A 25,108-nucleotide genomic window follows, 5' to 3' on the forward strand; every position below is an offset into this window, starting at 1 on the left:
AGCATGATCGTAATTGTATACATCAAGTTGATTTGGACCCACCATTAAGTGGACCCTATTATTGAGATCTCTTAGGTAAGAAATCAAGGATGTCAAGATTTAACCACAGTATAATATAGGAAAATGATGTGGATAGCATAGCTGAGGGGCCATTATGTGCCCTTACTTTCACATGGCTAGCTTAGCTATACCTACCCATTTTTTATTTATTTATATTTCTTTTCTTGCATCCTTTGATCTATTGCTTCTAATTAGAGATGGTCTATTTCTTCAACTGCTAGTGGGTCAAAACATGGTACCCAATTTAGACAATCACCACCCATTAAGTTTGTATACTGACTTTAAAATCAATAACCCAAAACTCATTTGTGAATTTTGTACATAATTTAGTCAATTAGCTTATCTTGTACCCAACTTTAATACATGTGGTGGACCATGTTGTACATAATAACAACATTATGAAATGACAATCACTACCATCCAGTACCATCATCCTACACAAAAGTTCAAGAAATGAAAACCCCCACATAAAATCAAAGACCCAGGATTGGACTCTAGGTCCTATTACACAATAAGTATCAGTATACATGAATTAATAAATATCTGCCCTGCCTCTCTCTCCTTTCAATGACACTCTTAATTAAGAAATGTTTCTATGTTGCTGTTTGTTGTGATTCAAATTTGAATTTCTGTTTTTTTTTGAAGTACTATTGGCATAGAATTAAAGAAGGATTTTAATGTGAAAGCATGCAAAGGCTTAATTAATTAATTAATTATTTCCATAAATGTGAAACCAATCTTTACTTGATAAAAGCATAGGGAAACTCTCACCGAAATCATGGATGATGACCTGCTTTAACTTATTAAGATTAACTAGAGAGAACAGGAGATGACTTGGCTAAGTACAAAAATAGCACACCTTCAAAGTTAAACATCAAACATACACAGAAATATGGCAATCTTCCAACTCAAGAATTTGTAAAGGAAATTAATCTCTCAATTCTTTTCTATACCCAAAAGAGACAAAAGGATTTACAAGAGAATCCAACTTCAAAAATTCTAAAGTAATTTAGATTAAAATAAAGGTTGAAGAAAGAAGAAGAAGAAGGAAAAGAAAAAGAAAGAAAAAGAAAAGAAAGAAGATATAGGAATTGAACAGCAAAAAGAAAAGAAAGAAAAAGAGAACTACTTAGAGCTTAAGTGACAAGTCAAGCTTTTGTAAATCATCTTTTTTAGTCTTCAAATGGTTAACACCACCATCCCACCAATATCCACCAATCCCTTCCCTTACCGGAGAGAACTTTCTTGCACTTTCGAATCGTGCAACACCATTACCAGAAGGTGATCCCATATGAAAACTCTCTGACGCCAATCTCCCAACCGCCGGTTGCTGATCAAAAGGTTGCCTAGACCATCCATTTTGGCCATATAAATTTGAGGACCCGAGAATAGAAGATTGTATAAAAGTTGGCTTGTGAATCATGGAGTGCACTTGGATCCCAAGTGATCTATTTAGGGAGCCATGCAATGGAAGGGAAGCCATGCTCGAGTATCGATTTAGGTGTGAATGATGATGATGACCAAGAGCAAATGAGGCTGCGCTGATTCTTTGCCCACGTTTAGCTAGTGTTCTTTCTCTCTTGTGTGCATTCTGGTGACCTCCAAGTGCTTGTGAACTGTAGAATTTTCTTTGACAGTAGTTGCATGAGAATACCCGAGGCTCGGTTTCATTACCTTGATGAGGAGTATCTGACAAGGATTTCTGAGATGGACCCAGGTCAAAAGTATCGATGAGATTGAGTTCCGCCTTTGAATCTTTGCTAGAGAGGCTAAGATCCAATACAAGATGATCATGTTTGCCGTCTTCTTGCTGCTTTTGTACTCTTTCTTCTTGTTTTTCTTGTTCTTGTTCTTGTTCTTGTTTTAGTTGCTGTGCCTCTTTTGGACTCTCCATTGAAGGTTTAAGAGCATTTGAAACTGAGATTATGCTTGAAGTTTCTGAATGGCATGTCTCTGATCTTGGAGGCTCCATATTGTGATGAATGATGAAGAGAGAATTTCCTCTTTGTAAAGAGAGGGAGTTTGGGTTTAATTAATAGCAAAAGAAAGGAAGGTAAAATGTTAATTGATATGGTAATAATAAATGATATCCCCTATTCATGGAAGAATATACTGCTGATTTTACAGTTACAAGGTCTTAATATAGTAGGACTTAAGGAGTAAGACTTTTCACACACATGGATAAAGAAAGATAGATATAGAGAGAGAGAGAGAGAGAGAGAGAGAGAATTTATTTCTTGTGTCATGAGGCTTTTGATTACAACTTATGAGGAACACCATGTACCTATTGTTTCCTCTAAAACATATATAGATAATACCCATTTGATAGTTTTTCTACCTTTTCTTTGTCTTCACATTTTTGTCTCTTTATATTTTCCTTGGCTTTGTGTTTGACACCTTTTTTTGGGTATATATGTTCATGGACTATGACTTGGGTGACACATACAATTCTAGATAAAATTATTAGTCTTTTCTTTTTGGATTCCTGAATTATGTAGAAGTAAATTGGACTCATCCTAGAAAAGATGTGGTCATGTAAAGTTTTAAACCCCTATAGTAGGATTTGCTAAATCTTTACAGAAATATACTTCTGTCCTTATCTTGCATACTAGCTTAGCATGTCCATCATAGCAGCAATCACTTGTCCCAATTGCCCCCACTATAATTACCCTTTGTGTGCAAATCCATTAGTGCATTAATCAAGTTCTATTTCCATCCATTTTTAATTTGAGGTTCATTTTCTTCTTTTATTTTTGAAGATGGGTTATTGGGTATTTGAGAAATTATTATCAAAATACAATGATCAAGATTTGTCCTTTGGTATGTGTATATATATGTGCATATGAAGAAAAGTGGCTAAAGGGCCAACCTTTAGAGAAATTATTAATGGTGATATAAAATGGTATGATCACTTGGTTGGGATCATTTAGCAGACTGGTGATCAAGTGAGATTGTTGACAATTTTATTGGGTATAATCATTAACTATGTTGACTTGTGGGATTGCAAATATCAACGAATCTTCATTTAGTCAAGTTCTTGGGCAATACATTCTTAAGCAAGCATTCATCCATTTAAGGGGAAAGTCATCTCCATCATTACAATTCATTAACTCTGTTGTGCATCACAATAAAATGAACAAGGTAGGAGAAACTATATTTTAAAGGGAAAATAATTACATAAAAAAATAATTAAAAATAAGCCAGTGGATTTAATTAAAATTTAAGTTTTTTTATTAAAACAATACGGATAAAAAGAAGAATTAATCAAATTTTAATTTGTTTTAATGAATTGAAATTTTACATTTTAAATTAAGGTCTAGTTATAAGAATTGTTTTCTTTTGTAATTAATTCACTTATTACTCCTTTTTTTCTTTAATTATTCTCTATTCTTGCACAGTGAAAACCCAATTTAGCATTACTGCCTCACACTCTACTTATAATATTTTTTAATTTTTCTTTTAAAAGTTAGGATTGAAAAGATAATTAATAAAAAAACAAATAATAAAAAATAAATAGAAAAAAGTTATATCTAACTGGCACTGCGTAATTTTTTATTTATTGCAGGATCGATTTCCTACATGTAATATATTATAATTTAAACCCATTGTTTTATTTTTCTTTTAATGAAAGGGGAAGGGGTAAAAGATTAGCATTCAATTATAGATATTAAACATAATCATTTAAAGTTAATAAGAAAATTTTCAAATTTGAATTTTCTCAACGTTCAAGGCTTCTTTTTAACTACTAATAATCATATACAGTATTTGTACTTGGCGGCCATGGATATTTAATTATGAAAGTATGTTACTTCTAATTAATTGTGAAATTATATGTGACAATTTCACAACTCAATGCCAATGCAATCTCAATTTGGTATTTGAAATTTTAAACAGATTATTATATCAATCAATTCAAGGATTTTCTAAGCTTAGTTAGGCCTTTAATCAGGGCATTCACTTTTACAATTTCTGAGTTACATTTCATAAAATGTCTGGACGCTTGCATTATATTCTAATATTTTGAAAAAGGAAAAGAAAAATAAAATACCCAATACATGTTACAATTTCACATTATTTATTATTATTTTTTTAAAAAAAGTGTATACATTTTATACATATATATACATTGAATAATTTATTGTTAATATTATTATTATTATAATATTTCATATATAGTCTATAATATGACTTTCTGTGAGGCATGCTTATTTGTTTGAACATAATTATGTAACAAAAAGTCTCATATCTACTGCATTGCCCTAAACATGCTTATTAATGAAAACTCAAAAAGAAAAAGAAAAAAAAAACCATTTGTTTTGAAGGGTCTGTTTGAAGGGATATGAAAAGACAGATTCCAAAAAGTTAATTTCCCCAATTTTAATTTTGTTTCCCTTTTGTGTGATGTACAATTATGCACCAATTTGTTTAGTTTTGATTTTGTTTTCAAAAGTCTAATTGGAGGACTATTCATGACCATTTAAGGTGCAGAAAACACCCAATTAGCTTTCTATTTCAAAAGACTTCTAACTGAAATTGACATCATAACTCTTAGCAAGTTTAGTGATAGTATAAGCTTACAAATTAATCTCACATAAACTTCCAAAATTTGAACAAATCGTTAGATTATGTGATATATTTGTACGTTTCTTCTGCCTTAATTCTTAGTCTTCAAAATGGATGCCTTAGACTAATACAAAGGCGATATTACTTTAGGAATGGATATCAGAATTCAATTGTGACCGATCTCAAAACCCTAGATTAATGCTTTAGTCTTTATTAAATTTGATAGAGATTGAAAATTTTGATTGGATACATTAGACATAACCAATCTCAAGAACAGTTAGATCAAGAAGATAAATTAATCAAATTCTTAATCAGTAATCATGATGTGAATAAACAAAATAGTAAGTAATATAAGAAGGAGAGCACTCTATTATTAGCTCAGTGATCAAATTTAATAAAACTAATTGTATCAACTTCAAGAACTCATTCTTCCTTAAATTTTCAAAATTTATTATTAGAGAAAGTTACATGGAAATTACCAAATTACTCTCGCAAGATAGCAATAGTAGCTATATTGTCTCCACAGTTGATTTAGGTGACATATGGTTGAATATGTCATTGTAGAAGTTAGGTAAGCTTCCACACTTCAAAAGGAGAAAGAAGGTCCAATTAAGAGTTTTATTTTCTGTGCAAAGCCACTTACTTTGTAGACCTACAGGAATCTGTTTAGACTATATATAAATATATATATGTATATATATATATAATCATCAATAAGATCACTAGCAAGAAATGATAGTTTTTCATAGCTAACCCTAGAGATCTATTCCTAAACCCTTTTTACCTCACATTAATTAATATAACATTTCCTTAGGAAATAATTCTTTGACATTTGATGGGTACATGAGAACTATCTTAAGAGATTTGTACCTATCTCTTTTGCTTGTTTTTCCCATGCTCCTCCTTTTCCTTTTGGTTGATGACAAATGAAAGTGTTTGTGTGATGTATAACTTGTGTCGGCCGGCTTCCAATTTTGAAGAACAATAACTTAGGTGAATAAAGGTGAGAAAGACTCGCACTTACCATATTGGTACAACTATACATGCATGGACAAAGAATTGTACAGAAGAGATCTTGAATTCATATAATTGTATATAAATAAATCTGTGACTGTGGATAGCTATCGTTCAATAAAAGTCTAGTACAAACATAAGTGTGATAGATTACCGGCGTAAGAAAGTTACTTTTTTGAAGAAAAAAGCAACATGGTACTGTTCTTATTAAGTTGATGAAAAACACAGTATCCTTAAATTGATTGTTCAGTAATAATTGGGGGTTTAAGTTGGCTTCTTTCTTTGGTGCAGTCAAGAGTGTAGGGTGGGGATTCTATTTTGTATTTGCAGTATAAAGTTAGAATCTATGTTTCTCCATTTTATCTAATGCAATCAGATAGACAACTAAAGAGAATGGTAAAAGAACAGAGTAAAGAAGTTATGAGTTAGGCATAGCATTAACTTGAAGCAAAGTTCATGAAAGGAATAGAACATGCTTTTCTTTTTCTTTTCTTAAAAAAAAAAATATTTTCTTTAAGAAAAAAGGAAACTAATTCTCATATCTAAATTTGCCGGCTAAGAATAGTAAGTATGAATTACAAGTCATTGCCATTATAAGAAAATTAAATTATGGCAAATCTGGGTTTTGAAGTGATCACTAATATAAGAAAGGTTGTGAACTTTAATGGCTTCAACTTTGAAGTGAGAGTTTCCCCTTTGCAAAAAGAGCAGTAAGAAACTATGCATGTTTGATAGCGAGTTTATATCCTACAAATTCCCATTTGAAGTTAAAATCACTTGATTCAATGAAATTTTAACAATTTCCAACTTTGAAGTGGAAGTTTCCCTTGCTACAAAACCAGTAAGTGGCTCGATAAAGTCATTTAATTGAACCTAAATTAATAAGCATAGAGTAGATGAAATTTTAGGCAATGTATTTGGATCAGGCATTTAACTTATCAGTAATTGGGGATGACACTAATCCTAAGAAGATTATTAGTTCTTATAAAAGATAACAATGAGTGTGTTCCAATATACATGAGATCGAGATTAGTGTTCCTGCAACAATTGTGAGGAAATTTCATATATTCTCATATTGGACCATCTTCTACATAATTTCTTGAACTGAGCATGAGATTAGCATTATTCTACCTACGGATTTTAGAAAACAATAGTTTTAGGTATGTTACGTAAGACCAGAGATTTCAATATAAAATCATTTTAAATAACCTTGATAAATTCCACACATGAAGATCACTGTACTTTAGTTTTGTTTTATTAACTACCCTTTCTTTTGCTGTATATTTTAATGATAATTAACATAGAGATTAGTTATAAAAATTGTTTGATTGTACTATATCCATTTTGAATAATTCTTGATCATTGAACTAGTTTGGAAGATTAGTTAATCCCCACATATCTTAATCACTCATCTTTAATTTTCAGAAGAAAACAAAAACTGAAACTATATAATAAACACAACTATGATTAATTAATTTTAAGCATATAAAAAAAACAAAAAGCAAACTCTTCAAACCAAACAAAACCATAGATTTTCAGAATCTGGTAACTAGCTTATCTAGGATGCATATTCTGTTGAATTTTTGCATGCTATGATACTTTTGTAAGGTTTAGATTAATAATAACAACTATTATTATTATTATAGAGAATTGTTTTTAGAAATGATCAAGAATAAACCAATATATGATGAGCACTTGAAAGGAACAAAAAAAAAAAAAAAAAAGGAAAAAGAAATATTTTGATGAATGACTATGGTAACATCAAATTTGGCTTCAATTTGATGTTATTATTATTATATACTATATATAGTATAATTAATATAAAGAAATGATATGGGAATTAAGCAATGAGAGGTTGTAATATTGAAGAAATTAAGAATTCAACATAGTTACCTAATTATTTTGATTGCACAGATAGAAAAAGGAGTAAAGAGAAATGATATAAGACATGCATTTGGTTGGAATCAACCTGGAAGAATTATTGATAGCTAAATTCATCATCAAGGCTAAGAGCAGCATGCAGTCTGGCACTTTATTGTGTCCGAGGTTCATCAAAAGGTTTCATTTGTGGGGTTGTTCTTTAAAGACTTAGCCTTGGATCAAAAGTTAAATAAACATTTAATTAAATAAATAAACCAATATATGTGTAACATAATTATTTTGAGACATAATTGCTATTTCGGAACAATTTTTTGAGAAAATATCAAGAGTCTTTGTGATAAAATAAGTTTAAAGTTCGATTTTCATACTCTTTATGCTTCATTCTCGGTAGACATTTACATACAAACATATGCTAAGAATATAAAATTATTCTTGAAATCTCACCTAACATCTTCGGCTTTATTGTGAAATAATTTTCTACCGATAATAAATACAAGAGATAATTGTAACAACTTATTCAATGATTAAATATTTAAGTAGTTCCGCATAATAATCAAATATCTATTCTATGATCATGTGGAAATATTATATATAGCAATATTATGATCAACATTGTTTGCGGTTTGAATGTCAATATACATCTATCCTTCTTTTGGTTAAGAAAACCCTAAACCCATATATCTAATTAAGGGTTCTTTCTTCATTATTAATTGGAGTATTTATATATATTACGAATTTCCCCAATTTAGGGGTGATGAGTAGGATCCTTGTAATGACAAATAAAGAAAAGTTGATGACATAACTCATTAACTTATTGTATTAGTTTATATTACTAATAAAAATCAACTGTTAAATATACACCGAAATGGTGATAATGACTTGGAGATAACATACAATAATGTGACTCAATCTTGAAATATTTTGATGTGAAAATTAAGCAACATTAATTTTGGCTTACTTTGGCTAATCATAGTAGACAGTCATTATAACATGAATAAACAAGTGGTACTACTTACTTCGTTTTTGCCTCTTTTAAATATGGTATGCCATTGATTGTACATCAAAAGTGCACATTATAACTTAACTTCCCATCACTTTCTCTTTCTTTTCAGCCTACATTTTTTGAATGCCATTTTCCAATTTTGAACTGATTTTTGATTTCTTCTACTAAAAGAAGAAAACAAGGAAACAAAGAAATTGATTTCTTATACTTAGACAATAAGAAAAAGTTCCATCAATAGATTGATTGTTTCGTTCCTGTAACTTTTTATTTTATAAATAATTTTATAGTTTAAAATATTTTTTAGATGGATTATATGTTCCCTCATTGGGTGATTTTGGATTTTATGATTCCGAGTCTAACTAATTCAATAAATATTTTTTACTGCTTAATACATTTAAATAAAAATTAAAAAACGATATAGGTTTCATCCTCAATGTTATAGTACTACATAATGGATGGATTTAGAATTGATTTTTTGCCAGGAGTCATAACTTCATGTATTAATTTCTCTTCTACTATTGTATAACAGAAGCAAAACATATAGACAAACAATGGAAAAAAAGGAAATGGAGAATCATTAGGATTAGTTCCTTTATTCATCTCCTTTATCAAACCAAAGAAAGAATTGAGGCTCATGAAACAATTTTTCTAGTTTTGAGCCCACAAACAAGGCACTCCACATGGATAAAACAAAACCCTTTTAATCCTGTATCTCTTTCTTGGTTTTAGGGTAGTAAAAAAAAATGCACGAAAGAGCAAAAACAAGTACAATCTCCACCTATAAGAACACTTGTTTTTGTTCCTCAATGGGACACTCAACACTCAATAAATAGGGGGAAATGAGTCCAAATGGAAACTCCCATGTGACCTAAACAAGGAAACCCATATGGGACATTCCCACATGTCAACAAGAGATTAAGCCTTTGTCGTTTTATGATGTCTCTAATTGCGTAGAGACTTTGACAAGTGGCCGACAACTAGATGAATCAAGTTTTTGATGTGAGAGACTCCTCTTAATGTGCTCCCATAGTGCTGTCCTATGCTATAAGTAAAAGAAAATATATATACACATATATAATATCATTTTGCAAATGTAGAATGATCACTCGAAGATAATCCTTTTTTATATAGTTATTATTCACTGAGGTTGAACTGGCCATATATTGTGGACCATCAGTGATTCTATTTGTAGATCTTTCATCATAAAAGGTTTTCATTAATATAAATGAATGAAATTCTATTATGAAATTGTTTAATTTTCTACTTTTAAAGACAATTAATAAAAATTTAATTGACATATTACATTCTATGGATTATGCAAAAAAAATATAATAAATACGATTCTATTAGATTATATTAAAAATTAATTATATATAATTTAACATTTAATTATCTCTAAAACTGGAATAAATTTTTTTTTTAAACCTATAGGTAGCATAAAGAAAGAAAAGCACTTTATATGCAAATAAATATGAAATAGAGAAAGTAAAAGATGGATGTAACGAGGAAGAGAGAGGGAGTGGGAACTGGGGATGAGAGCACTTTGAATAGAATTCATTAGGATTGTCAAAATGGCAAATAGAAAAAGAAAAATGATTGTTGAATGTTGGGTTTGGGTTTGCTTTGTCTAATCAAATTGGACCCTGAAAATCTCAAATTAGATTCCTATGTCTGTCTTTAATGTACAAGTGAAGTGTTTATGGAAGTAGTTTGAAGAGAAAGTCATGAACTTTTCCATCACTATCCTATCCTATCCTATCCTAACCCATTCAAATATCAATTGCTACTTGAAGATGACAACTTCTCTCCACTCCAACATGTCACAATCAATTTCATACTTTCTCTTCTTCTCTCTCATTTTGGTGTCCAAGCAAATAAACACCTGGTCTTGCTCAAAGGCCAATTATTTGGCTCAATTCATTTTCATTTTTATAAATATGTAAAGCTTCTTCTTTTTTTTAAGTAAATAAAAAAAAAAAAAAAAACATCTGCTCTGGAGTCACTTCATATCATATTAAGCCTCATAGGAAAGAAGTGTGACATAAAAGTATGTGTATTATAGTACAAGAATAGTGTATATTTATATATAGTTTGACCATCCAAAAATAATTTTCTATATTGGTGTCTGACCATAGTCCAAAAGAGTACAAATTGGTTTTTTCTTATAATTATTAGGCACGACTAATTAAGTATGAACTGTAATGAGATAGTTTATAAAATACACACACCATCATGACTTCCTCCTTAAGAATCCATCATATTAAAACCAGACAATGCTGTCAATATATTACATTATTATGACTGCAATTATGCCAACATCCTTTCTCACAACAAAAAAATCATCCTGCTACTCCTTCCGATACCCTTCCTGCCATTGCCATCCTAACAGGGACAGATTCAATACTTAAAAAACTTATGTACCCTTTGTCCCTGCCAAATTATTTGTTTCTAAACAATTATTTCTTCTACAATAAAAAAAAGACTATATTTCTAAAATATAACTTTCTTAATTTTTTGTGGTTACAGATGAAAAATGGCTTTGAAAATAATTTCTTGATGTTTAAAATTATTCTAAAACATCACTTGAAAATTTGCTAATAGACATATCTCTATTTTGGACAATTCTTTTTTTTTAGTTTTCCTTTCGACGAAGAAGATATTTATTGGCCACCAATAATTGCGAATATAAAAGAACTCTAACAATGTATATACAGTTATTTCCAAATGGTAAAGTCGGCCCATGCAAAACAATGAACACAGACATGCACAACCACTTCTATAATAACAAATTCCTTTTCTTTCTGGATTCATACCCCTTGTACTACAAAATGTGATTCAGGCCGTTCACGAAAAACAGAGATTACAAAACATAGCTTATTTAACAACCCTGTCCCTGGTTAATCCAGGGCCAAGTACGAGTGGAAAGTAACAATGCAATATCACAGTCTCAGCCTCCTATTGATCATCTTTGTCTACACAAATTTTGTAATGACATTTTACTTTTTATGGACATAAAAATAAAAAAGAAAAAATTACAATATATTCTCCACTAGTGATGCCACCATAGACACGCCAAAATCCACAACCCTCGTTTAACAGTCAATGGATAGGGCTGCTTCACCACAAGCACCCACATGATATGACGTTCTTACTTGGTCAACCAATAAATAAAGATGAGAAAAGTGCAAACTGATGCAACCAGGGAAAGTATTATGGTATCCATCGACTTTTTCCTCTTTATTGCAGTAAGAATGTGGTTTACCTGCACCATTATGTCAAAGTAGAACATTACAAAGTGCATAAACTAACATCATCTTCTTGTTGTCACATTCCATCATCTAATCCCTTTCCATCCGCATCTGATTCTTAGAAGTCCCCATTTTATTATTATCTATTCACTATAAACTCTGGTGGCAGGACTACTCTTTATTCAACAAATTCCCGAGCATGTAAGCTCATTTTAAATGATCTCTGCACTACAGATAGCAGAAAGAAATAATTCCTTGACAGCCACATAAATCAGATCCAGTACAACATTTCAGAAATGAAGAAACATTTGCAACATATGTAACTAAGAAAGGAAAGTTTCTTTACCGTTGGAAGGCGGCTGCTGACATTGCTGAGCTTTGAATTGATTCCCCCAAAAGTTAAACGTTGTAGTACAAGTGCACCAAGAGTTGCTTGAGCTTGTGAAATCACATTATCCATCTGCAACACCAGACGACAAACAAATATCTTCATGAATTGAATTAGCAGGAAATTTTAATGATATACTATGTGAAATACACATAAAATACCATATATATAGTTAGAACTTGGAATATTTTTAGGAAAAGAAGTTGGCTATCATGTGTTATTGAGCAATGAGATAGGAAAATGGTGAATAGTCAGCTATAGGAACTTCAAGATTCAAGAATGGCAAGAACATAATACCACCACGCAACAAAGAAAGTTAGCACCATTTTTCTCAACACCAAAATGCTACACTCCCACTGTGGAACACGAATGGCCCTATAGCACACTATTATTAACACTGAAAAATCCAACCAAGAATGTTTGCCTCAGAGCACTAATAAGTGGAACCCATGTTGCACAAAATAACAAGTCACCATTGACAAAAAACAATTGAACTAAGGAGCTTTAAATGTGGCAATACAATTATTTCACTATCCTAAATATGATCGTGCTACCCTCATATTGACTACTTTTAGAGATAAAAGCAGAATAAGTTATCTTCTTGTATGACAATATCATTTTATATGACTCAAATAAAGCCACACACTCCATGCATTAGTAAAGTTTCCATGATCCATACACCATAGAGAGTGTGTTCATCCAGACCCACCCCGACACTGCTTTTTTTCATTTCCGTAGAACATGCACATGCATACTGACATGGAAAACATAATTGAGACAACCAAGCCTAAATCTGGGATGCAAGTCAGGATTAAGAAACCCTCTATGAACTTCAGGAGATTAAAATAAAATACATTCACCAGAAGTGAGACTCTCAACCCTCCAGTGCAGAACAACTATGTATGTGGTAAACCAATCTGTAACACTGCCACCAATTTATAATTGTATGCTACTGATAAAAGATGTGAACGATGATAGGACTTGGAAATTCACATTTTGAAAGGTCTCAGGGTCAGACAACCAAATTCTTTCAAATTTGAAAAATATTTATATGAACGTATAGGTTTTACATTTCTGACGATTTGAGATTATTAGATCATATATGATTAAATTAGAAAGAGTAAAAAAAAAAAAAGAAAATTCAAATAGATAAGAGGATACGAAAGTGAAAGCACATGCAAGCATATGCTCCACAAAAACACGCACCTAATATGATACAATAGAAGGGGTAATTTTTTTACATACCTGTCCTGTATTTCTACCAATGGATGCGTGCTCTCTAAGAAGAGCTTGTTCCGTAGAACCAACACCATCTTCCAAGTCTAACCTTGTCCGATCAAACTCTCTAAAATCCTCAAGAAGTGAAGCATGTTCTTGCTTAGCTCTCAGGCTGGAACGGAGACGATGAAATTCCTGCACTTCAATCATTTGTAACACCAAAAAAGTTATATTAAAAATGGCACGATCTATTGCATTGCTAAGGAAAATCTTATTCAGTTGATAGCATGAGACCAATCCCACCAAATTCACAAAAAAATAAAGTCATTCTTCTCTCTTCTACTGTTTGAGTACGGAAGAGTCTCATGTTTCACAGGGTCAAGACCAAGGTTAAAAGAAAAACAACATAACATGTCAAACCAGAATAAGAATGAAAATGTAATCTATTTCCAAACACTGTATTAACTACTTCAATGCTACAAACGCTAGCCAAGTCCCAGAATTGGCAGCAGAATCATAAAATTATTTAATTTTTCCATGACTCGAACTGTTTGATTCACTACTAATGATTGTTTGCGTTTTGGATTCTCATTTTGACATTCCAAATTGCTAAGATCCACATTTTGGATTAGGCTATCCACAAGAAAATTGCAAGCCTTTTCCAGTAACATGGCATTCAGCATAATGGGATAAACACATATGTCCCTGACATCAAATAGATTAGGTAAGCTTCATCTCGGAAAACCAGCACAATTCAAGTATTAGCAATAAATAATGCCTACTAAATTTTCACTTCTCAAAATTCAAGTTGGCAGATACATTCCAGGTGCTTTTCTTTCCAAAGGAGGAGATATCAAACCTGCTCTTTTTTTATTACCTTTTTCTTTTAGCTCGCATAGAAAAAGTGAAAAGATTAATTTCAAATAGTAAGGAAAGTAAATTGGTTCTCTTTCTAACTGCCTAAACAGGTGCAAGAAGGAAGAGAGAGAAAAATATTGATGTCTTCTCAGTAGACAAGGGCTTTATAAACACAAGCTAAAAAGGGGCAAGATCGGTTTCCGAACTCATTAGGGGCATGCCTCATGCGTCCACAACCTAGTAAAGCAACACAAAGCATTTCCTAAGGGACCACGCATACTATGCCTTTACATCAAGGTCACATACACAATAAGTTCAAATCACATTTTAAAACATTAACTAATAGCATAATACCTGAGTGAGATCTTGAAGAATTTCTTGATGCCGAGTCAAGGTATGAGAAACCATTTCTGAACCTCCAGATGACACCCACGCTTGCATCTGTGAATTCACTTGTTGAAGCTGCTTTAAGAGTCGATCTACACCAGATTCAAGATCATTCTCTGCAGCATCAACTTTTATAGAGCCCTTTGAGGAAACCAGTTTACGGTATGAATTCATCTGCTCATCCAACTGAGCTTCAAGTTTTCTTGCCTGCAATCACCACTTAGGCAATCATTTTCTAGAATTAATCAAGAATAAGTAATAGCCAAAGGATAAAAAACTCATAAAAGGTTGTCTACTAAGAAGCAACAACACTTATCCTAAACCAGCAGCGAGAGGATTTTCATTCTCATCATGCCTACTCTATGTTTCACAGCATACAAGATATTAATTTGCAGGATGCAAATTTATACTTACTAGGTAATGCTCTAACTTTGGTCCAAATTTAGAATGAAAGATTGATTGGAAATTGGAACCATCTTTGAGAGATCACTGAGAAGTATATTTTCAAAAAACAAAAACGAAAATTTAAATTGCTTAAATCGCAGCTTGTTGTCCACTTTTCCATTCTTTTTTGCAAAAACATAGCTACAAAGTTGTTCCAGTTGATAAGGCTCATAATGTTTACATCTATCATGTATTTTGATTTTCAAAAGGAGGTTGAAGCAATCACTCTAAGTGCGACAATAAACACAGGGCATATTAGCAAAAAGTGGATGTACCCTATGGTGCTTTGGCGGTTCAAGCAGATGTATTACAGAAGGAACAATTAATTAGTTGTTCCTAATAAAACCACGGCAACGTTTTCACATAATCACTAATTTATATGCGACCTCAAATTCACACAAACTAGGGATAACAACAAAACAAGCAATGTTGAACATTGCAACCAGCTCGCCTACGTATTTGATTGCATATACATATGGTAGTTACTTCATCTAGAAAAGAAGATTAAATCCAAGTTCAAAATAACCTCACATGCTTACTATCATCAATAATGCATAGCGTTCCTCAATTCAAATGTGTTTGGAATCACCAACGAGAAAAAAAAAAAAAACCACCCGATTAAACTGCATTAAACAAAGGTCTTTCCTTTAACCGTCGGAATCGAATTTTGAATAAATTCACAATCTAATAAGTAACTAATCCTCCGTGAGAAATTAGATCTCCATTAATTCTCCTTAAAGAAGTAGTAATATCAAATTATTCACACTGCAAAATTGATAAATCTATCAACTACAAGTCTACAAGCCAACCAAAATAAATATAGAAATTAAAATTATAACTTTCCATTACAATTGAAATTAAAAGATATCAGCAATAAGAAAAATTCACCTAAACTAAAAACGGAAAACAAATAAAGATCAAAATAACAAAATGAGTGGAACCTGTTTCCGTAAAGCGTCCCATGAGCTAGGCGCATCCATTTGATCTACTTCTTCTTCTTCTTTCCTTCTTCTTGTTCGAGAAATGGAAATTCTGAATGAGAATGATATGTATTGTTTAATTTTGATTAAAAAGAAGGATTAGGGTTTGGTGTATGAGATCGGATTGATTAGGAATTGGGTTAGAGAAGGAGACAGATAGTCCGCTTCTCCCAACGGCAATTTGTGGCTTTGCGTAATACCTAATTCATTTGGAAACTATCATTTCTCAACCCCTACCTATTTCTTTCTTTCTTTCTTTTTTTGACCACGCTTTGTTTAAATTCTTTCTTTTCCTAAATTTTTTTAATGATATTATATAAAATATAGTTAAAATAGGAAAACAAATGTCACAGTCTGCTGCCGGTGGCAATCTAAGGAAGCCTAGCGATGATAATATTAATAGTGAACGTAATTGTGGAGTCGGATCAGATGCCTCTTAAATGTGATCAAGAAGACTTACAACCTTAAACCGTCTTCTAGTTTTGATCAATTCAATCCTTTTAATTTTTATTTCTGTGATCCAGCCGAAATATGATTAAATCACATTTAGCATCAATTTATTAATCCAAAATTATTATTAATGACATTAGACCTGAGATGAAGTTGAGTAACATTTAGGCATCATCATTCCTTGAACGATTTTATCATTTTCTAAAATATAAATTTACTTGAACTAGAAACCGGACTCCTTTGTCTACCACTTTTGAGGAAAATAATAAACCAATATCTTTTGCTGAAATAGATGAGTTGGAGCAGACGATGATAATATGAAAAAATGAAAATAAAATAATAAAATTATATCAACTGTATTACCTTACATTTGTTCTCTTTCTATTTTCCGGAGACTGCACAACAGAGTATAATATAATATATATATATATATATATATATAATGACTGGTTGATGGAGAAATTCAATGTCGAGATTTCCTGATTGGCGCCTTTTTTTCTTTTATTCAGTGTCAGGTAAATAATGAAATTATACTGCTGTCTAGCAGTAACAGAACTGTTTACATCTGGAGTAATTATACCCTTATCCCTAAATGCTATGCAACTACAAACAACCCCCAGCTTCATTGTCAACTCTAACCAAAGTACAACTTTGTCGAGATCTGAAGATCGAAAATTGTTCTAAATAGACCAGAGAAGCGAAATTGCAACAACTCACCTTCGTCGCCAAGGTGACTAGGATCCATGTATTGGACCAAGTGGATATGAAGAAGCATCAGTTTATGTTTGTAAATCTCTTGCCTTTCAATTCTTCCTTTCTGGTACAGTAGTTAGTGGAAAGTCTTCTTGCCCATAAGGTTTCATTTGGAGACCAAGAAATTGGGTACCCAAGAATGGCACACCATCTTAAATTCAAGAGGCTAACTGCTATATTCTCCCTGCACCCTACAAAATACTCGAGTATTCGCGACTCGGCTTCCTGATCTTCGGAATAAATGAAATCTTCCTCCAATTCTGCCCTTTTTTGTTGAAGAGAATCCTCCTCCTCTTCAATCATCCACAAGCTTAAAACCTGTAAAGCTTCCATAGCTGTGTTATGAAAACCACATTCCACATATGTAGAGAACACATAATTGCAAGTCACTGAATCTGGTTTGATGTTTTCTCGGTGCATCTGCTCGACAATAAGCTCAATAACATCGATCCTTCTCTACATTTCATTTAGAGTAAGAGCAACAATGATTTAATAATGGATTTGGTGAGAAAGGAAGAAGAAAGAAAAAAAGACATTATACAGATATGGAAGTAGATTTCGCATCAGTAATCAAGTTTTCTGAACTCATTGATATTGCAGAAATTTTGATGGAGAGAGAGAGTCGGCAATGAAAGATACCTCGAGCATTGCTTTTCTAATAATAGTATTGTACAACAATACATCAGGTTGAATCCCTTCTGAGCTCCCTTGATCCAAAAGATTCAAGGCTGCCTCAAAATTTCCGTCTTCCATCAAAACCTGACAGAACATAAGATAGCAGTGATAAAACTTCAAGTTCCAGACACAATTAAATGATCAACAGGTACCAGTAGAAAACTGCCAGATTTAACCTGAACCTATAAAATCCACCAGTAAAATAATATACGGTTACTTTACTCATGTCTGGAGTGTTCTAAATATGGACAACATAAGAAGTAAAAAAGATCCAAGCATCATGAGTAAGATAATACGAAAAGCATCACGAGCCCCAAGCATCATGCTCAATTAAGCGCAAAGATAGAACAAGGATCAATTATTAAAAACTCAACATTTGTGAAGCATAGAGGAGATGGTTAAGTTGTATGACTAGCACAAAAATAACAACTCCAGAAAATACTACCCAGTTTGTTGTGTCTAAATGAAGACAACCATTTAGTATATGCTGTTATAGCTGGAGATACAGCCACTACATCCCAAAACCAGTCTTGGTTTACAAGAGATTCTCACATGGGAAGAGAAGGGAAATTTCCTAAACTATCTTTCCTTGTTTTTGGCTGGTGGATCTATTCAGCTGTTATAGCTGATTCTTAAAATCTTCCTTATTTAGGTTTCTTTAATTATGGCAAGTAGGGTTCAAGGGTTGGGGGCTAGCCTATCCTCTCTTGTACTATTTAAATGTTATTTCTTATGGAATAAGGGAGCAGAAATTTCTTCAAGGTTGTGAACTCCTAAAGTTCAGAGATTGCAGGGTTCTCTCTATTGAGCCTTAATTGTAATTCAATATAGGTCGTAAAGGTAGACACTCCAGCAAACACTACCGTTCTTATTTTGTCTGAGGCAAAGGCGAATCCCTTATACTGTATACGGTAAAGGTAGAAACTACAGCAAACACTATTCACCTGCTTTCGATCACGTGGTAAATCGACCCATAACCCAATCCCATTCGCAGGACCATAACATATGCACATAGATTTAGAAGGGGTATGACCCTCTGAATATAAACAAATATTTACCTTTATCAAAGCAGTGTAAGTTTCTGTCTGCGGATAAAACCCATCACGCAACATCATGGAAACTAGTGCACAAGCAGTCTTATAACATTGAATACTGCTACACCAATCAATCATCATAGTATAAGTTGCAGCATTTAGCCTAAAACCACTTGATTTCATATTTTTGAACATTTGAAGCGCCAAGTAACTCTGCATGTCAACCAGACATAACTAGTCAAAGAAGAAGAAGAGGAAGAAGAAAACACTAAGTAACACCTATGGATAAGAAGCAAGGGAAACCACTTACTTCTCCAGCCTCAACAAGTGAATGCAACACTGTATTGCAGATGGGTGTTCCAAAATAAATATTATTGTGACAGAAAAGGTCTTCTTCCTTGTGCAAATAGTGTATGAGCTCTCTTATCATCCCTTCCGCTCCAAGAGCTTTCAGCTGAAAGAGATCCAAAAGAAAAGAAAAACACCATAACTGAGTTTCCAAACAATGATAAAAATTAAAGGTTTAAACCTGATGGAATAACAATGCAAGATATGGTCATGGCCTATTTTGGGATTACCATTGGGTGTTGAAAGAGCAGGTTTAGGGGTTTATTTCTTTTTTATTTACAGATTGATTCCTACTTTATAAATTTTTTTTTTATAAACTACTTTTGACAAACTTGCTTTTGGAAAAACATCGATTTATCTGCTTCGCTCAAAAGCAGCTTACTAAACACAATAATAATTATTTAGTTTTTTGAAAAAGCCATTTACGAAAAGCAATCCCAAATGGGCTCTAGATGAGTTTCAATAACATCACATTGATTAATCAAATGTGTTGGAAGACAAAGAAGTAATTGTAATTATAAGCCATCTGGAAAGAATTCCCAGACGCAGAACAAGTACTTCCAAGCACTGGCATTTTCTGCTCTCCTTATAACCTCCACACACAAGCATTCATATCAAATAGCATTTTCTATTTAACTAGGTTTGATGTGTCACATTAGGTCGAGGACATCTTTTACAGATCTCGGCAGCCTAAAGGCATCCATACTTATAAACTATGTCATGCATTATGTGTTATTCCAGCACTCCTAACATTCTTTTGTCTGTTACATCAAGGCAGTTATCTCCAAAAGCAGCATCAGTGAACTTCTTAAATGAGTGGGTGCTAGGCAGCAAGATTCACTTCCAACAAAATAGTAATTGAAGTTTCTTAATTTGAACAAGTTCAAAGTTGAAAACATCTTCAGCACCAAACTAACCCAAATGAACACTAAAATTTCAAAAAGTTGCTATTTGAGGTCAGCACCACATAAAAGAAGTATATAGATGAGTCATGATTTTACCAAGTTCTTCATTGATAAATGATTGTGCCGAACCCCATTTTTCACCATATCCATCTCAATAGCATTTATTCTTTTAGCACAATCTACCTGAGAGAACATAGTGCCATATTCGTATGGAGCATTGACATTACCAAACAATGAAAACAACAGCTCATATGTCCTGATATCTGGCTGGACATATAATTGTTTCATTTTAGCCCATATTCTAATAGCACGTTCTGGTCGATCCTGCAAAATCAAAGCAAAACAATATTCCATCAGTTATGCAAGCATTGGAGTACCCATGATCATCCATTTAGTCATTAAACAGATAATTTTTTGTAAAAACCAGCAAACTATAAATATCCATATGTGTATTTCCATTAATAATATAACAGATTGCTTCATATGCATGTCAAGCAAGGTTTGCCTCTCATCATCAAATTAACCACTCTTCAATTCAATGTACATATTGTCCATTGAACCAAGTGGAATGATATGTACTCCTCTCAACTTATGTGAGAAAGTTCACTAACCTTTAGTGAAATTTCAGGTCGAAAGAAATTAACTAACCGTAACATTACATGCTCTTAGAAATGCATTAAATGGATATGGATCTTGATAATTTGAAAGTTGATCAAGTAAAGCCTCTGCCAAATCCAGTTCTAAATTCTTGCTGCAAACAACTGAAAGAGTTGCAAGGGTTGAGTTGTATGGTTTCAAATCTCTCTGTTGCATTATCTTCAACTGTAGAAACATGAAAACAAAACAATCATTTCACCCCTGCGAAACATGAATGCCAAATGTATTGGTGGAATGGCAAAAAGAGTAAATTATAATGACACAAGCTCCTAATAAAATAAAAAGATTACCACTTCCATGCCTTTACTCATATGTCCCTTACACATGTACACAACAGCTCTAACATAACCATCATAAGTATGGCTTGAAGGCTGCACCCCAAGCTTTTGCATCTGCACAGAAATAGGATCACAGCAACATAATTAAGTTCAGAAGTGCATATAAAAGGACAGAGATAAAGCAGCAGAAGAATGAAGGAGGAAGAAGAAGAAGAAGGAAATGGATTAGAGACATAAGTACCAGAAAAAAGATATGGTAAAACAAATAACAAAGTAAAAAACCGCTATTGTGACAATAAAGAGAGGCACGTACACAACATAGAAGTTTCAAGACTTGCCATCAAAAGATTTTGAAGCGTGTTAAAATTAATTTTTCAATAGAACATGGAAACTAGCCAAAATTTCTCCTATATGCAATTTTGCTGCTGAGAATAAGAGGCAAGGTTCCGCTTCGACAAAGTTCCAGAATTCTAGTAAAATGTCTTTTCTTCCTCTTTTTCACATAAATGTAAAAGTAAGAGTAAGAACAAAAAATGCTACACAAGTACAGAGGGGAAAGTTTCTTAAGTCATGCAACTATGATATAGAACAACCATAGCATTAATAACGAAACATGTCAAACCTGCAGCATTAACTGCTCCGCTAGTCTGGCATTTCGAGTTTGTGAACATGCATGTATTACATCACCAAAAGATGACTTCAGGACCTTCATAGTAGCAAGGCTTCTAGTTTCATCCACTCCAGCTCTCTCAGCTTCTTTTCCAAGGTTAGAGATCATGCTCTGCTCTATACTATTAGTAGCATCATCTGCTTTTAGAGGAACAAACTGTTGATTTTTCTCCTTCAAGCCAAATCTCTGCAAGCCTAATTCAACATTAGAAGGTATAGGAATGTCCAATCTCGAAGAATACAGCCATCCTTCAACAGTGCTACCAATGGAAGTGTTTCCTCGAAGGGCTAAAGACACCATATGTTGCAATGTTTCATATGCAGAATTTAAATCTCCCAACCTTGTGAAGGACTCAATAAAATTTTGCAAAGACAAAATACTTGGGCTATACAATTTGGTATAGTCCTTCAAAATTTCATGGACTGCAGAGAGGTTTTGCTGCCAAACTGCAAGCTGCAAGTAAAGGGTAAAAAACTTGTTACTCAACTACAATAATCTTCCTTTATATTTTTTATTTATGTTTTATTTTATTTTTTTAACCATTACGTTTTATCCTGGCTATAAATTACTAATGTTTTTCAGTACAAGTTAGACCAGCACTGATTACACACCTTGAGAAGCTGCATGTATGTAATTTCATTCTTCCCAGACATTCGGTGTGCCATCAGATCCAAACATTTATTGGCAAGAATGAGGTTGCGCATTTTTGAGCAAGCTCCCAAGAAACTATTATACACAGCCAGACTAGGATTCATGCCATGCTTTTCTCCAATAAAATTAATGAGATTATATGCCTGGATGAAGCACAAGAGAAAGACAAAAGGAAATAGCTTAATATCAAATACCAATCCCTTTATGCTTGCACCCAAACCAAAGAAAAGAGAATAATAATAAGTTTCTGGCACAATTTCAGCAGTTCTTTCAAGGCAGAAATAATTGTATTTGTCAATTCAAATACCATATAATACTCAGCCCTTGGAAAATAAAACTTTCACTGGGATAATATAAATCTAGTCATCAATCTTGGTTAAAGTGAAAAACCTACAGTCTTAACATTTATAAAATAACTTAATGCAAGCTTTATATGCTAATCACAGGCCAAAAGTAATGACAGTAACTCTGGTACTCATCATACAAACCACACTGAAAATACTTTAACAGAATAATGTATTCAAATACCTCCTCCAAATAACCCCCTTTACAAAGGGCTCGCACCATAAGCAAGCAGGATATGTTATTGAAGCCAATCTCTTTTTCCTCCATTATTCTCCAAGTCTCCATGGCAAACTGCAGCCAAAAACTAACAACTCCCATAACTATTGTAGATAAAAAAAAAAAAGACCCTTCAAACAAATTGAAACCAAAACAATTGTCTCTCTTTTCTTTATGGAGGGGGTTGAGGATTGATATTAAATAGAAAAATATTCCATATCAGCATTGTAAGGCTAAAAGGGAGTCCAACCTATATGTAATCACCAAAAATTTGAAACATTCTTGAAGAACTTTTATTTAACTTTCTTATTTTTATCAAAATCTCCATAAATACGGCCACAAGGCACAACACCAACTATGTTGAATGAATCAACACAGAGATGTCAGCTAAGTCATACTGACATAGGCAGTTATTTATATTTGTCAAAAGAAATTGTACAATTGCATTCTTATGTTCTCTATAGCTTTTTGATTTTGGACAGAATTAGACAAAAAGGTATAAAAAGATGCCCAGCCATAGTTATAAAATATAGAATGATTGCAGTACGCACGTTGCAATTCAGTGAATTGAGAATCAAAATCATATAGTCTAGACAATTTAAATAGAAAAAGATGCAGGCAGAAACAGATAAACATGTTATAGATACCAGAATTTCCTAGTCTATTAGCTTACCAACGGATCAGGTGATCTTGCACAGTATCTAAGAATATCAACAAAGTCATTAGGTCTTAATAGATTGTTTGCATGACCAAGATCTGAAAGCATATTAGATGCTCTGCCTCTCTCACCCAGGTTAAGTGCATCAAGTATTTGCTTCTGAATGGACTTTACAGTTGATTCCTCTCCATACCCCAAAATGATATCACCTACATTTAAGAATCAATGCTGCTCTAATAATTTACCTGTTGCTTAATCTCTTCTTCAGGAGTTTATAAGCAAATATGTACATAGATCAAATAGATAAACATGAGCAATCAGCCAGTATTCAAGGCAACATCAAAAATAGAGACATAAAATTTGATGAAGCAAAAGCAAAAGAAACACTGCCTACTCTATAACATATATTTCACCTTAAACATGGTAACATTCACTAAATTCTAAACAAACATGCAGATAACATTTATTTGGCTTGTAAGCAATAATTTTAGAAGATCGAATAGCTATCACATTTTCATGCGAAAAGGTAACAGTCTCACGTTAAAACTATTGCTATGTAACATAAGTTGGTGAATCGGCATGAAAAAAGTGTGTATATCCTTATTAACATTACCAAGTAAAAAGGTGAAGCAGTATCACACATCCCAACTAGAAGATTCACAGAATAGAGTATTAATTACCAGTTGAAGTGGCAATACTTCGACAAAATCCTGCGTCACCAGCTACATTTCTTTGTCCCTGTCATATTATCGGTAATTATCTAAATAAAACATACTAATAGCCATTAATTGATATGCACATAACAAGAAACAGATAAGCAATCAGCCAATTCTAAAGTACAAAAAAAATAAAAGATGAAGCTCATACGTATTTAATCGAATTTGATCTAAGAAATGAATCCGCTATTGACCACAAAGGAACTCTCCCCCTGAAAAATTAAAAATTAGAAAAAACAGAAAAAAAAAAAAGTGACTATAAATTGTTGAAATGAAATAGATAGTGATGGTCCATGTATAAACAAATGTAGTTTTCTACTTACGGAGGTCTTTGCATTCTTTTAGACAATCTTCTTCAGCATGCTACAGGCACAACTTAATAAACCCATTATTTTATTTTCTTCCCTTGTTTTTTGGTGAAGAAGTTTTATACTTTTGTTTAGTAATATATACAAAAGGAAGCGAACAGTGACTTTGATGAAGAGGAGACGGGACTTTGATGAGGGTAGAGGGAAGAGAAAATCAGGAGATGATTTATATTGTCCGCTAGTAATAGCAAAAAGTACAAAAATGTCCTTGCATTTATTAGAAAAGTACAATTAAGTTATAAATTTTTTTTTTTCTCAATTAGACCTATTAACTTTTATAAAAGAACTAATTAAGTTTTCATTTTATTGTTTAGCTCAATTAAACTCATTAACTTTTATA

The 25,108-nt window shown here is 32.6% G+C and overlaps 3 protein-coding genes across 12 annotated transcripts; all 3 read right to left on the bottom strand.

The window, feature by feature from the left end:
• Positions 1 to 1,031: 1,031 nt before the first annotated feature.
• Positions 1,032 to 2,312, bottom strand: LOC8259753 (zinc finger protein 1). The gene has a single exon (XM_002527268.4). The coding sequence runs from the start codon at positions 2,030 to 2,032 to the stop codon at positions 1,190 to 1,192; it is 843 nt and encodes a 280-aa protein (XP_002527314.2). The 5' UTR covers positions 2,033 to 2,312; the 3' UTR covers positions 1,032 to 1,189.
• Positions 2,313 to 11,295: 8,983 nt separating this feature from the next.
• LOC8259752 (Golgi SNAP receptor complex member 1-1) lies at positions 11,296 to 16,468 on the bottom strand. 2 transcript variants are annotated; one of them, XM_015724255.3, is made up of 5 exons: positions 16,006 to 16,459; positions 14,588 to 14,827; positions 13,403 to 13,570; positions 12,116 to 12,229; positions 11,296 to 11,783 (listed from the first exon to the last, which is right to left on the bottom strand). In XM_015724255.3, exons 1-5 carry the CDS (start codon positions 16,042 to 16,044, stop codon positions 11,670 to 11,672), a joined length of 675 nt encoding a protein of 224 aa, XP_015579741.2. In that variant the 5' UTR covers positions 16,045 to 16,459; the 3' UTR covers positions 11,296 to 11,669. The 2 variants fall into 2 exon arrangements, with proteins under 2 accessions (XP_015579741.2, XP_048234473.1); XM_048378516.1 differs by lacking the exon at positions 11,296 to 11,783 and adding an exon at positions 11,806 to 11,997 and having other exon boundaries at positions 16,006 to 16,468.
• A 488-nt stretch (positions 16,469 to 16,956) lies between these two features.
• LOC8259751 (pentatricopeptide repeat-containing protein At1g76280) lies at positions 16,957 to 24,902 on the bottom strand. Of its 9 annotated transcripts, none has more exons than XM_002527266.3 (14): positions 24,724 to 24,902; positions 24,552 to 24,612; positions 24,365 to 24,422; positions 23,700 to 23,893; positions 22,994 to 23,101; positions 22,426 to 22,608; positions 21,767 to 22,267; positions 21,157 to 21,258; positions 20,858 to 21,031; positions 20,306 to 20,533; positions 19,267 to 19,410; positions 18,981 to 19,169; positions 17,887 to 18,006; positions 16,957 to 17,703 (listed from the first exon to the last, which is right to left on the bottom strand). In XM_002527266.3, exons 1-14 carry the CDS (start codon positions 24,735 to 24,737, stop codon positions 17,269 to 17,271), a joined length of 2,511 nt encoding a protein of 836 aa, XP_002527312.2. In that variant the 5' UTR covers positions 24,738 to 24,902; the 3' UTR covers positions 16,957 to 17,268. The 9 variants fall into 9 exon arrangements, with proteins under 9 accessions (XP_002527312.2, XP_048234466.1, XP_048234465.1 ...); XM_048378509.1 differs by having other exon boundaries at positions 24,365 to 24,444; XM_048378508.1 differs by lacking the exon at positions 22,426 to 22,608.
• Positions 24,903 to 25,108: the final 206 nt, after the last annotated feature.

Source organism: Ricinus communis, chromosome 8 (assembly GCF_019578655.1).
Source record: "Ricinus communis isolate WT05 ecotype wild-type chromosome 8, ASM1957865v1, whole genome shotgun sequence".
Taxonomy (NCBI): Eukaryota; Viridiplantae; Streptophyta; class Magnoliopsida; order Malpighiales; family Euphorbiaceae; genus Ricinus; species Ricinus communis.

Bases quoted from the DNA above. Each gene is read 5' to 3' on its own strand.
- LOC8259753 (XM_002527268.4), bottom strand. From the start codon at position 2,032: ATGGAGCCTCCAAGATCAGAGACATGCCATTCAGAAACTTCAAGCATA.
- LOC8259751 (XM_002527266.3), bottom strand. The intron at 23,894-24,364 runs GTAATTAATACT...TCTTAAATGTAG, and splicing joins AAGTATTGCCACTTCAACTG to GTGATATCATTTTGGGGTAT. The intron at 20,534-20,857 runs GTTAGTTAATTT...TTGATTTTGCAG, and splicing joins TAAGAGCATGTAATGTTACG to GATCGACCAGAACGTGCTAT.
- LOC8259752 (XM_015724255.3), bottom strand. From the start codon at position 16,044: ATGGATGCGCCTAGCTCATGGGACGCTTTACGGAAACAG. The intron at 13,571-14,587 runs GTATTATGCTAT...ATTGAAGTGCAG, and splicing joins TTCTTCAAGATCTCACTCAG to GAATTTCATCGTCTCCGTTC. The intron at 12,230-13,402 runs GTATGTAAAAAA...CTGGTGTTGCAG, and splicing joins TTGGTAGAAATACAGGACAG to ATGGATAATGTGATTTCACA.